Here is a 14,560-nt window from a genome sequence, read left to right as displayed (position 1 = left end):
CTGGCGCGGGCTGGCGGTGTGCGGCAGAGCGTGACGACGCTCGCCGCTGGTGACACCAGGTCATGGACTGTCAGGCAGGACGTGACAGGATAGGGCGGGATACGGCCGCAGCCCCACGCCGGCTATGATCCACTGGTTGTGTATTTTCCTCAAACGTGGAACACGCCCCGCGATACGCGCGGACATACATGCGAAGGTTTGAACTGCAAACCCCTTGGTCTCAGAAATTTTAGACCTATCGTACATCATGTCTCTCGAGGTCTCGCCGAACACATGTGGGACTCATCGACGTGGAGTATCGAATATCTGATCCCTCGCCTTCTTATTCTGTGGTATCGAAATATTTCGCGACACAGGTCAGCGTGGATCATTTTCGCCCGGTTGGCCCTCACCCAGGCGTGATTTTCAGCACATCGAAGTCATGAGTCACCACTGGTATTGACAATGCCAGAGGTGTAATAATGTCTAAGAAAACGCGACGTGGTGGGGGACAGAACTGTAGCCATCAAACTGGAATTTGAAGAACAATCTCACTTAAGAATGGGATTTTGAATGGATGACGTAGAAATGTGCATTGCACGGATAAAAGTAAAGGGACTAAGATCCGATTTGGAAAAAAAAGAGTAAACCGTCTCCGGAAGCGCAGCCAGGATTTTCAGAACGTGGCGCCCGGGGCTCGGTGAAAGCGCATCACGCGGATTTGTAAAGTTCTGTCAGGAGCCATCTATGATGAAAACGAAAAACAGACCGAAATTGGGGGAAGGAGCAAGGCCTGAATCAGGTGCCCCTCCCCTCTCGGCTTGGTCCTCGCTTGGCCATCTCTGCTTCCAAATGAATACGCTCAAACCAATGTCAAAAGATGAAGACGCTCATACCAATGTGAAAGAAGTGGTTCACAAATAAAAGATGTCTGCGAAACCCAAACTCAATTCAAACTAACAGTCTTATTGTTGGGGGAACCAGAGTTATTTGTCCCTTTGAAAGATTAGTCGGCCTAGATATATGTATAGCTGTGCATAGCACCTCAAGTTTCCGAATCATACTGGAACCTGCGCATAAGACATGGGGAGCTTGGGAAAAATAATTCCGTAAACTCTTAACAATCCCTTCTTTGTTTGCCAGGGCCACTCGGCATTTCTTCTAGCCAAATCGGTAGAGATTTTTCTCAACTACAGCAGACTTGCAGATGTGTCATAATTTCGGTATCATGAGCTCTTACGCTGCAGTCAACGAAACTTCATTATATTAGGAGGTACTGATTGAAAAATAATGTCAAGCAATTACTTGGACACAAAATGGCTTCTTGGCGCCTCAACACACTGGTCATGACCAGCAATGGTTTGAATAAAGTACTTCGCTGCATAAATAAATACACGAATAGTGGATCGATTAGCCGGACCGGAAAATTGAAACAACACATGAATCTGATGGGATCGAATTCCAAAATTAGTGGAGCCAAATGCATTGGATGGATTAAGAACCATTCCAATTGCACAAAATATGCCGACTGGATTGACACGGTCTCAATGCGGCAACCGAGAAAGCGCTTGAATCCTATAAAAAGTTGGTTTTTAGTATGTGTTTTAGAAATGCATGATACCGGATGATGTAAATATGCCTGAGTAGAATCTTACTCACTTCGCTCAAACGAAAAAGAAAACTTACAGACACTCAGATTGGCTGCTAACTGGCAGATACAGCAGTTTGTTGACTGCCATGGCGCCATAACCTTTAACACAGGTACTGGGGAAAAGAGTTACTGATTGTCAGCACTGTATCCGAAACACATGGCGAAGATGCTGTTACCAAGTGGATCGGAACTGTCCGGTGGCCGCCGGCAAACCAGCCGACGGATGGGCGGGCGAGACGCGTGTGACGTTCATGTCGCGGGCATTCCGTGCCGGCCGTAGCTGTCGCGGCGGCCGGACTCGGCGCGTAGGCTTATGACACGGGCCCTCGGCGCTGACCTCGGCGGTACGTCGTGTGACCCGGACAGAGGCCGACTAATGAGCATGTGCCAACCAGCTGGGCGAGCGTACGACTGGTCTGTGCGGCCGATGGCCGATAAAAGTGTCCAGCTGTGGACCGGGTGGGGTTATCTCGTCCCTGCCCACCCCGTAACCGGGCCAATGATAACGGCTGGTGACTTATGAATCCTCTCCTTCCGTTCCGGTGGCCATGCGGTGGTTGGGGGGGGGGGGGGACTTCCCATACGCTGTTTTGAGCACAGGTCAAAAACGAAAAGGACAGGAAGACCAAATTTTCAGTATCTGTTCATCTGTCAATCATAGGTTTTTACGTTTCAGGTTTTTCAAAATATGCGTGGTCAGTGACCTGAAGGCAGGCCATTTTTTTCCTATTTTTCGAAAATACTCCAAATTTGTACCCATTGTTGTATGCATTTGGTGTTTGTATCAAAGGGAAAGAGGACTAACTCACATGCACAACCATCGTATGACCTCAGAGGGATGATCTTGGTGCAGGTTATGAGCTATTTCTTTGGGTGTCTTCTGCAAGATGCACACTGAGCTCAAGATAGGCAGTTTTGTTATATATTTTGAATGCAAAATGTGAATACTTCACTAAAAACATGTTGCGATACCATTCTAACACATAATAAGATCATAATAGGCCACGTGCGAACGTGAAAGGCCATATGATGTCATCCAAGGTCAGTGGTATATGTCGTCAGTAGCCGAAAGGCTAGATGAACGAGTGCGACGCGTGTAACCACCTATTTATGGTGTTTGTGAAACTGATGACGCACAATTTCAGGTGCCAACGTACCTGTTGTCAGTTTGTTACAAATACGTGCTACCAGATCCTCTTATGTAACCATTGTGAAGCTAGACACCTGTTCTTAGCAAAACATCACTGGTACTTATTTAAAGTCGGTGACATTTTGGGATCTCTAGGAGGTCATGGTGATCAAAATCATACGAGACTGCTCAGATTTTTTGCACTTTAATGAACGCCAATGATAACACTAGGCAGTATGTTCCTAGAAACGAAATATTGGCCTGGGTCATTTTAGGTCAGTTACCCATCCTGCCGTTTATAAAGACCATAGAAGATAAAATACGACTCATTTCATCAGTAAATTGCAAATAAGTAGCAGAAATTACTCAATACAGCACGCTCTAGAAAATAGAACTGAGCTGCCCTTCACCTTGGTTGACCTTTAGACGCGACCTTAACTCAATATGATTTGTTAATTCAATTGTTGTACTGTCTGAGAAACTGTCTCAAAGATGCATTGCTCCGTCTAATGCTCCATTATTGCTTCAGATTGAAAGATTTCCTTCAAATTTTTTTCGCTGCATCCATGACCCGGCTTTGATCTGCCGTAGCTCAGCAACCTTACGAGGCGCATCTAAACTTGTTGATACCAAAAGATTTGCTATTGAATAATCTACAGCTATGCAAATTTAGCGCACTTACCCCGCGCCATTCGGAATCAATCCGGAAAAACCTTCAGGACGGGGGAAAATTTCCCCCCCCCCCCCACTCCCACCCGAGTGCGTGATAGCGCTTATTTCTGTGCGCTGATTACCCGTCTTGACGTGTTTAAGGGACTGTCCTGCGTTTTAGTATAATGCAGGAAGCATCAAATATGATAAACTAAGTTCACGTATAGTTATTGGTACACGTTGAAGTGTGGAAGACTTTTCTTGATGGCACGATTCCTCTGTTTAGTAATGATGCTCCTCAATGCGTCATTGTTTGACAATGTTATCATGTTTTGCACAAAATCGATCGAGAGCCAATTGAGGGTTGTTATATCTAGAAATGGTGCTCGCGGATGCCAGATTTGAACGGCCCGACCGCCATACTTTTCTGGGCATTGACCGCCGCATGACAAATGAAATGACAGGATTTGAATGACAATATTATGGCGTCTTGGATACCTCGGTAACTGAAAAGTCTCCCTCAAAATAATCCGCACATCTTTGCGAGTGTTTAGCCAAGAAATTACAGAGGTTTAGGTATTGAGGGCAGGGCTGTGAAATGCACCGAATGACCTTCAAGATAGCAATTTCGGTTGAAAACCCCACACATATCTGGAACACTCCCTTTGGCATGAGTTTTAACTGCATCTACCCGAACGACCATTTTTGGGTATATCATGAGCTCTGGTGACGGCACATTTGACTTAAAATAAAAATCTGATACGCATTCTTCATGGTTTTACGACATCTTCACAGCGGTATCGTTGCTATTCCTGTACGGCATGTGCAAGCCTTTTATCTACACATTTATACAGCAACTGCATATGCGGAACAGTCTTAACCCGGGATTTGTTGACCCCTGCTTAATGTTAGTGATGACGTCATCAGTCAACTCTTCCCGGCTTGGCCAAACTGGGCTGAGCACTGTCAAGATTATAGAAGCGACTTTAGCTTTATATAAGGGACTGAAAGATTATCATTATGTGTGCGACACGTATAAAACGATTTACCAATTGAAATGCGCCACTCGTGCTGATAACATGATACCGTATTCAACATTTACATTGAAGACTGATGATGACTACAGGTTTTACTGGAAAAATGTTGCAACGTGCTGTCAGTGTTCGCAGCGGTGGCAACGTTTTCTGCGTGTTGTCGGTGTCCGTAGCGGCGCCACCGTTTTTGGGGTCATTGTTTGTAATACGTTACACAAGAACATTTCCCCTGCCTTCTCCCTACTCCTTCCATGCCCTCCCCCACCAAGCGTCACTCCGGACCGGCGTCACACGGAGACAGGTCTGCCGCTTCGGCAAAGTTTTGTTCACATATTGCTACCTTGCCAGCTGCTCTAATCCCAAATTTAAGAGGCGTGGTTGCACACGAGAGGACTTTTATGTTCTTTCCGTCCAAGATTTAGTTTCACAGAAAAGGTTGGGGTAGAGAGGGGTGGGCTGAGCCGTGAAAGATAGCTAAACCTACCCGAAAACAACAACCAAACTCCCGGAATAATCCTAAAGTACGCCAGAAGGCGAATTTCTCCCGCGATTTGGCTCATTTTCTTTTTAGAGCTGGGGCTTCAGGCTGGACCCCCAGTTTTCCAAGTGAATAGGAAACGGCACCCTACTTACAACTTAAGTGTGGCGGCTGGGCACGGGAAAATGAACAGCCCACTTTCACAGCTTGGTGGCGATGGAGGCAAAGTAAAGAATTTACCGAGTTGTGCGAAAATGAATGTAAAAGTTGTCCAGTGGTTGTGTGGTGAGCTGCTGCTGGCGGTCCGGGTGGTGACAACCCCTAAACCGCGACGTTACTCTCACTCGTTCGGTCTGCTGCAACAGCTGACGGCTCAAGAATGCGCTGCAGGAGTCTGACTGAAATGCATATATTGACAGGGCCATGATGTTCGCTGAGGTCAGTAAAAAGGCTTTGCTGTGTTCCAGAACAATCTGGTTCTGGCGCACCACGGATCAAAATGGTCTAACACAGCGGGCTGGCTATATTGGTGTATGTACCTATTGGTCTATGTATCCCTGGCGCAATAGACGAGGTAAACGCGCTAATTAATATGCAAGCGAATGGTGTGTTGATGTACTGACCAGAACATCAGTTAGGACCAGAACATGCGGGACACGTTTGCTAACGCACTCGCCCCGTGGTTGCAGGTCGCCTGGACGTCTGTGGAGAGCTGGACGAACCCAGAGCCGTTCAGCATGAGCACAACCTTTTCCCGACTAACGCACACCGTGTCACCAGATGACTTTAACGACGGTCTGATGCGCGTCCGGTGAGTAGAGGCTCTAAAAAAGGCACCCCTGCGCCGTCGGGAGCCTCCTCTCCTACCAGGCGGCGCCTGGTGGCGCAGGCTTAAACAAGGCACCCCTGCGCTGTCGGGAGCCTCCTCTCCTACCAGGCGGTGCCTGGTGGTGTAGGCCTTAACAAGGCACCCCTGCGCCGTCGGGAGCCTCCTCTCCTACCAGGCGGTGCCTGGTGATGTAGGCTTAAACAAGGCACCCTTGCGCCGTCATTATTGTGAACTTCTCCCCTTTATATATATTGCATATGTTAATATTTTTGTCGTGCCATACATGTTTGGTGTGGAGCTTTGTATTGGACTGGTTTTTAGTCAGAGTCCGTAATTTAATGACAAAAAATCGTGTGTTTGTCGAAGTTCTGGAATGATCGTGAGAACTAGTCCACATTTTACGAGCACCAGTCTTTTGTGTGTTTTTTTTACCATGTGTGACGTTACTTCCGGATGATCTCCAAATGCACTTAAACGCCTGTTGGGCGCAATGCGGGCGCAATTGAGCCACGCTGTGCGTACGCACGGACCTCAGATGTGTTTATGGAATGGTCGGTATTGATGTGCAGATGATCCGGCAGACCCGCAGGTCCAAGTGGACCATTAGGCCGGCACTGGCGCGGTATGCCGCAGCTGCCATCCGCCTCATTAGCGGGCCACTCGTGGTATATAGCGCTCGTTTTCTGTCGCATTACCGGAAACCGCCGGCAGACGGAATGGCCTACGCCTATTGATTCCCATTGTGCGCACTGTGGGTGGCAAAGGGGCCGGTGTGAATGAGGCGTGAATGGTGCACTGATGAAGCCAATGAAGATGACGCTGTCGCACCATATGATTTTGCAGTATGTTGGGTTGAGCAGTGCGTCAAATGCGTCACTAGTGGTGATATCAGGTGCGACCGATTTATAAGGAATGGCCAAAAACCGACACTAATGTGCATGTGAGACTGTGTCTCAAAAATGGCAGGTTTGTCTCTGATGCCAAAAATTTGTTCTGTCCACCTACTTCCTTCATTGTTTTTGTTTTTGATATCCTCAAACATGGTTTGAATGTCAAATATAAAAAGCTTCATGGAATTTGTATTGAACAAAGCTAGCAAAAGGTTCTGGTTTCCAACCTCATCACCAAGGAAAGGCAGAACCATGGGTTACTTATTGAACACGCATTGTAAGTTTTTTGTCAACATTTTACGTATATTCGAGCAATATGATGTTTTTCCCCGAGTTAAAGAAGTGCACCGAACGCTCTTACCACACAAAAGAGAAATAGAATAGAGCTTGTTGGATGGAGTACTGGCAGTGTTCACTGGATAACATTTAGATTAAATAGATAGAGTATGGAACTGCTTTTGTGAACGATATAATTCAAGATCCAAGACTAGCGAGATGCACAGCACATGCATTTCGATGAACAGAAGTTACCACCTACTTCTGTGCAGCCAATAAACGAAGAGCATGACATGCGCGCTTCCTCTGCGGCACCCTGGGGATTCCTCTGACGTCATCCGACCTTTACTGCATCTGCTGCCACCGACCGTAGTTTATGCCAGTCAGGGCCAAAAAATCAGCGCGTAAAGCGATTCGGACGCTCCCCGCCACCAGTGGGCGTATCGGAATGTAAGTGCCCTAAACAACTGGCTGTTAGGGCATATTACGGAAGAGAAGGGAGTGGAAATGTCAGTTTTCATCTTTGTCGCAAACTTCCGCATTTAAAAAAAGAATTGGTATCTCCGGAATATCGAAACAGCATATCTACGATGAAAAGCAACCACGCCCGCATGAACGCAAGAGCTATTTCATGTTGCATGTTGCATGTTGCATCTGACCTGTATTTGGGTAGGACGAGCATACAACTTCAGCGATTAAAAATGGTAAAATAATCGACTAACTTTGCAATGCTTGGGAAAAAACTATGCGCGCCCAATTTCAGCACAGAAAATCATAACTGACTTACTGAGTAGAGTGGAATGTGACATGCATCTAAATATTTGGTTCCGGTCAACTATATTACATGACCGTCCGTGCGGGTGTGAAATTGCTATGCTACCGAGTATTGTGTTAAATAAAAGAATGCAGTGAAGGATGTCAGTGTGGTTGTCTACTCACCCTTTCCACTTAGGAGTCAGGCAAAATCTAAACATGAAAATGGCGCATCCGATTTTGTCACGCTTCTGTCGGTTTGTTATTCTGGAGGTGTCAATGTTTGCTCTCAAATGGAAAGCTTGCCCAGAAAAATAGCAATTTATATTTTCTTTCCCTCCTTAGCTCGTGGCAAAAACTCGTTGGTTAGAACTCGTCTGTATTGATATTCATTTTCTGGTTGCGGGGAGGGTTCGTGTCGCTTAACGTGCCTATCACTTGGCCCTGACTGGCATGAACTGCGGCCAGTAGCAACGTGAACGGTAAACCTCAGGTGGCGTCGAATGATTTTACACTCAGGGTAGGACGGGCAGTGCCGAACGTTGTGGCACGTTAAATGGCCACCGTAAAACTCTATCCCTGATCCGAAGTATTTTGATTTTTTGACTAGCAATGTTACTTTACACGCGCTCGGGTGGCGGGGTCAAATTGACCTCTCTGAAGACTTTCCAGAATAATTCCCGAACAGCGCGGCGAAGCCGCGCCAAACCTTGCATAGCTGTAGACAATTAAAACGCGGATCTTTTATGTAAAATATTAGACGTACCTTGTAATGTCGCTTATTTATAGCAGGTCAGGCTATGGCTGTCAACAAAGGGCATTTGTGGGGAATCGTTCTATGTGATGCAGTAACGGAGTGCTAGACGAAGCCAGATGTATCTGAGATAGTTTATCAGGTAACAAGCAAAAAATTCGTGTTCTTGAAAAGGTTCTGGTGCTCATTTGGAATTAGGTAATGACAAGGAACGAGAATGATATGTTCCGTGGACGTTTTTAAGGCAGATCAATGACCTAAAATGACCCAGATCAACGTTTTGTTTTTAGGAAAATACCGCATGGCGTAATCACTAACACGTATTGCAATGACAAAATAGGGGTAATCTCCTAGGCATTTGGTCACCTCAACCTCATGAAGATAAGATATGGTCAATGACCTCACTGACCATTTGTTTAGAATATGTATTTAGCTTCACGGCGGTTGCATGGGGAAGTGCGGGGAACTTGAGACAACAATTTTGAGTTCGACCTTGTTTGACCTTATTTGACAACAAACTTATCGCCTTGAAACCTCACATTTTGACCCAAGTGAATTCACACACAGGCCAATCTACCCTGTGAATTTGGCATCTCTAGCTATCTTGATTTTTGACTTCACAGGGTGTTCAACCTGCCCCCCCCCCCCCCCCCACAAACCTGAGCGAAGCGTATTCAGCCGGCCATCCGGGTGCGTATTAGATCAGATTGTATAAGCCTTATGCACATTTATACTATAAGGTGTCTCTTAGCCATTGCATAGACCGGTAGCAAGGCATGTTTTACAAAGTGTATGGACCCATGCCGTCATGGCCTGTCAGCTCTGTTAGGTTGTGTAGTTAAAAAGCTTCATAATACCCTGCAGATGTAATTTTATCAAATTTATTAGAAATATGATTATCCGTCCAATTGTCACCAACATCTTTGAATGGTTAGCTGTAGAATATTATGAAATCTAAAAGGCAGAACATTGCGGCCCATTTTAGTCCTATTCTGCCGCATCCGAACATTGATCTTACCTTTCGCTAAGCCTGTATTTTCTTTGAAAATTTAGGATCTTTGCCAGGAATACGGATTTCAGACTGTGAGGTTAGTATTCAAGAGAGGATTGCTAGCAGGTAGTTCTTTCAAACAGTCAGGCTGCTTCGAACAGAACTGCTGACTGCTGTTTTTTTGCAGCAGTTCAGAATATTAAGATAAAAGTTTTCAAAGACGAATAGTACGATGTGCAGGGGTGTGACATATTTGTTTTTGGTGAGAAAATAAAGAAACTTGAAGGAGGATTGACGCTGGTTTTCATGAGCATACTTCTGCTTAGCCGGGCCGGATTGCATTGAGAAATTTCGAGAGTCGTGGCTTCTAGAGAATCGCGCCGGACTGAACCGCCCTCAAAAGGCTCAGTCCGTGGAGTGCTTTAACTGACAGCCCCAAGCCTTGATCAAGTGGTCGGGGTGCTCAGTAATGACCAAATGTTTGGAACATGATGTTTACTTGACCTTTGTACTTTCTTTGGACTCATTCATTTATTATGCGGTACCATGTCCGTTAACTGTGCTGCTTACAAAGTTGATACTTGTTTATTTACATGCCATCTGTTCAGCACTGTTTTCAAGTCGTTGGGGTTGTACGGCGCCATGCTGCTTGTAGTCGGATATGTGGCAGGTTGACGTTTTAGTGGTACTACAAATGTGTATCGATCAAGGCATGTATGTAAAAGCCCTATCACCTGCTCAACTGTAAATAAGAAGTTTGTTTCCCATCATTACGATAAGATCGATTAAAAACATATCATTCTCAAACTGCAAACCTTTGATACATTTTCTGCCAGTTATTACTATCTATTGCCATCTTTTAAGGACGTGTCTTTAATCCATGTAATAACATTGTTTTTCCCGCTGGCAAACACTCGTAACACCATTTTCGATGCCTAAAGCTAAACGGAGACCGCTGGCAATCGAAGAGGTCGATATAGTTTTCGAGGCCCTAGGTAAGTGGCATGTGGTTTGAACGAGCCGTCAAGTGCCGTCCGGTGCCGTTGGGCGGACCAAGACGTCTGTTTTACCCAAAAAAGGCATGTTCACGCTCCTTAAGCCCCCCCCCCCCCCCAATGAGCCTGCTACATCAACACTTACTGAAAGTGTATGATCCCAAGCGCGCTTCAGCTGATGCCGCATAATTTCTCACAGCATACGACTTTTTGGCGACGTCACAACAATCTAGAGCAGCCGTGTCCAGTGACACACCGTCTTCCGGAGTTGCTGTGTAAAGTGTCCTGTTGCCTTGGCCTGACCCAGTTGATGTGCCCCCAGGTGCACGGCCAGTATGAACGGCACCGACTACTGGGAGTCGGCCGAGATCGCTGTGTCCCGCGTCGGCCGCCGCCAGCTCTACAGCCCGCAGACGGCGTCCTCGGCCCGGCCCAGTAAGGCTCTCCCCGGGCCGCGCGGGTGCGGGCGAGCCCCCCCCCCCCCCCCCTCCCCCCGGATACATTCTCTACACGCGTTCATAGTGAAAGAGAGAAATTCTAGTGATCGCGATCACGGGATGCGGATATGCTCTTATCGCAAACCAATTGGATGCCCATGCTCATTTTGCCTACTGCGTACGTTATCGAACATATACCCATTGATAATTTGGATGCATCGTTAATTGTCACTGCACGCCAACTCACTAGTCGAGCCCATGCCACCATCTGAGATCAGAACTAAAATTCGTGTACAGGGTTATCTCGTGCTCCAATCGCGTCTCTGAAGCGTTGAGACCTCTGCACCCCGCCGTTTACCGTTATTGATGTCAGAAAAGACGTAGTGATGAAAATGGATTAAATGAAACGATAATAACCACAATCATGACATATTTTATTCCATCAGAAAACAAAAATCATGTAGGCAATAAAATACTCTGACTGCCAATATCAAGACAAGTTGAATGATTGCATCGTTATGGGATAACTGTGCTTTCATAGTACAAAAAGCACATTTCCTAAGTTGTTGACACCTGCGATTTGTTAAAAAGCTCAAATCTTCGTTCAATTATGCATTGAAAGAATGTTGGAATCATTGTTGGAACGCTGATAGCGTTCCGGTTGTCAGCCTTCTCTCCCCCATGCCCAACGACATCGGTCTTCTCAGCTGTGACGTACTGGGCGACATGAGCTTGGCACGGATGGACGGTCCGATGTGCGCACTAGTTATAAAGAGTTCATGCTTTGCAAAAGGTAGTTTGTGCTAACCCATTGGGCCTGAAGGGTAAAATGATCAATAAAGGGCTGAAAACTGTCATCAAAAGGCTTATTGTTGGCCACTGTTTGCTTCTGGAGCTTCTACTTCGCCGGCAAGCTAGGCACATGGTGCAGGAAGCAGTTTCAAGAGGAGGATTCTGAGGCCATACATCTGTCGAATGCTAACACTGACCGAACCGGTCCGTCTCGGTCAGGTCCAGCGAGCCCGCTCCCACAGTAGGGCATGTTAAACGTGCAGGATCCGCCACAGCCGGGGCCCAGGCACAGCTTCCTTCGGCCGTTTTTCAAATACACAGGAGCCTCCTCAGCAGCCATATGCAAAACTGTATCTTCACCATCGTCCACGCAATTGCGAACAACAACAGTTGTGTTTACAGTTGTGCATACCACGAGACTGCCTGTTGTTCATCTGTAGCCATCTGTGCCCTGTCAGTCGGCCGAATTTTTCGCGCTCTTTTCATCATGTGTTTCGTGGCGCTAAACATGGCGCAGCCAGTCTTGAGTGTGTGTGGGGGGGGGGGGAGGCAGGGTTGACAAAGGGTCTCTGATTATGAAATCCCTCCCCCCCCCAAATTGCCGGATACGGCCCACATAACTTTTAGGGGGACGCGAGTTATCTGTATTGCTTTCATTATTACTTTCTTTAACTACAGCAGAAGCCAGAAACTATTGAAAGTTGCAATTGTTAATATTTTAAATCAATACCCCGAAGGAATCCCTTGTTAAATGGCTGCACGAAAAAGAACCATCGGCACCATTTGTTTTGCAGTGGTTCTTTGTACTTTTGCTGGACCGATAGCACCCACAGAATTTGCCAAAATGTTTTTGGGTTCCACAAAGATATTGCGGACTGCGTGATAGCATTTTGTAGATGGAAATGGGCTAACACATTCTCATTAACATGGTCAACCCTTAGTCGTCTGAAAATGTTCAACACTCACTCAGAATTGATGAATGAAAACAAATAATGTAAAGTAGGTTTCAACCTGCGCGCTCACGAGTCTTTCAAACAAAAACCCCGACGCCCGACATTACGGTCTCCATGGGCAGTGCGGCATCGACCCTGGGACCAACACGAGGCGCCGGCCAACGGGTGGACGAAAATTGTGACGCATCTGAAATAAGTGCCTTTTAACGCTTGGGCATGTTCATTGGTATGTTTAGCAGGTGGCCTGAGCGTATTATTCACTTGTGGTATTTTTGGACTGATAAAAAGAGCGGATTAGCATTGACATTACCACGAACTGTTGCTGGAATCTGTCTTTGAAACTGGAAGAACATATAAATATTCTGTATTTTCGTGTTACTGTTGCTGTTAATCTGTTCAAAAGACAATCTGAAAATGTCTCAGGTGATAAACACATCCAAGTCCTACCGTTGAACGGTACGGCTTGCTTTTGAATGATTTACGGAAGTTTTATTTCACGGCGGTCACTCTTGCGTGCCGGGGCCCGAGAGCAGAACGCTAGGGGGCGCATCGTTCCAGGCGAAGCGCGGAAGGCCCATTCCGTCCCAATGCGGGGTGTCTACTGGCTGCTATTCTGGCGACATGGGGACGCTGTTCTCTGGTGGATCCGAAAGCCCATAGGGGGATACGTCATACTCGAGTTCCATCCATGACGCGGGAGACGCTCTGACCCGTGCAGTGGCCCGGGATCGACGCAGAGGTCTACATTACCTCAAACCAGATTATTTATCGCTGGAGGGAGTCCGGTATTTAGCATGGAAACTCCAGTTCGGTTCAGCGGACCTTTGGCTGAAAAGGAATGGACCCCCCCCCCCTCCCCGTTAGGTACCGGTGACCTTTACTGACACATTCGCCTTTTCATTGCTCGATGGTGGACTCCCCTCATAAGTTTTGATATGCCCTGTCGCCGTTTGGGCACCCCGGCCAACGCAAGAGGCCCACTGGCATTCGGAGTCCTGTCCATGTTCAGCAAATGTTCCCTTGCCGAAATCAGGGGGCTCCTTGCCGACTTCTTGCCGACGTTGGGCACCGTGGGCTCCTGATCGACATAGGGACCCCACATTATTTCAGGGGCCTGACCAATGCACATTACAGGCCCCGATCTTGTCCCACCTCGGGAAATGTGCCCCAGGTCTCAGACCGACACGGGGCTGACTGTTTGTGTAGTTTGTGTTCGTGTGCAAGAAGCCCTTTAACTGAAAATTGAAGTTGTAGCCCTTCCGGTCAAAGTCCGTGTTGTGGTCCACAACCAGCATTTCGGGCCCTTCGGCCTTTCAATCGGACCCTTGACGGTTACCCTCGAACACTTTCCCGACCGCCTCAGGGCCACTTGGCAGCACAGGGGCCTCCTGCAAAGCACCATGGGCCCCTGACCGAACACGGAGCCCCTCATTGACTCAGGAGCTCCGACCAATGTAAATCGCGGGCCCCAGTCTTGTCCCTGCTTGGGCAATGGGTCCTCAGACCCAGACGGACATGGAGCCGACTGCTCGGTGCTGGTAGTGCCTGACCGACTTAGAGGCCCTCATTGATTAGAGGGGCTCCCAATCGGCGCAAAGGGACCTTTGACCGGGATTCGAGTACCCAGGAATATCTGCCAGGGTCTTTAACACAGACCCGGGCCGGCCGTTCCGGCCCTTAATCGTCGCTTCCGGGGGACATCAAGGGGAGGAGGAGGTGCAAGCTCCCTCTGCCTCCGCCACTGGCGCCAAAGCTGGATACAGTTGTATGGATTTGTATGGGAACAGTGTAAGAATCTGCACTTTGAATATGCATTATGTTGGGGGCGATTAAACTTACCTACAAGTTCCGTCATCAGTTTTTTACTATAATTAAATGTCCCCGTGTGTTTCCTCGTTGTTTCCCCGAGGTCTTTTTGTTTTTGCCGACTCTCTCTTTCGCAAAACAGTTTGATATTACGTAGAGAGC

The 14,560-nt window shown here is 47.2% G+C and overlaps 1 protein-coding gene across 3 annotated transcripts in view; it reads left to right on the top strand.

The window, feature by feature from the left end:
• LOC119103870 (uncharacterized) overlaps positions 1-14,560 on the top strand; it is an 81,162-nt gene that overhangs the window by 56,741 nt on the left and 9,861 nt on the right. For all 3 annotated transcript variants that reach the window (XM_037227556.1, XM_037227549.1, XM_037227564.1), the window contains exons 5-6: positions 5,612-5,733; positions 10,733-10,845. In XM_037227556.1, coding sequence (XP_037083451.1) covers positions 5,612-5,733; positions 10,733-10,845 — 235 coding nt within the window. The remainder of the gene's footprint in view (positions 1-5,611; positions 5,734-10,732; positions 10,846-14,560) is intronic.

Source organism: Pollicipes pollicipes, unplaced genomic scaffold (assembly GCF_011947565.3).
Source record: "Pollicipes pollicipes isolate AB1234 unplaced genomic scaffold, Ppol_2.1 Scaffold_2555;HRSCAF=2994_pilon_pilon_pilon, whole genome shotgun sequence".
Taxonomy (NCBI): Eukaryota; Metazoa; Arthropoda; class Thecostraca; order Pollicipedomorpha; family Pollicipedidae; genus Pollicipes; species Pollicipes pollicipes.
This window is presented reverse-complemented; position numbering and strand designations above follow the sequence as displayed.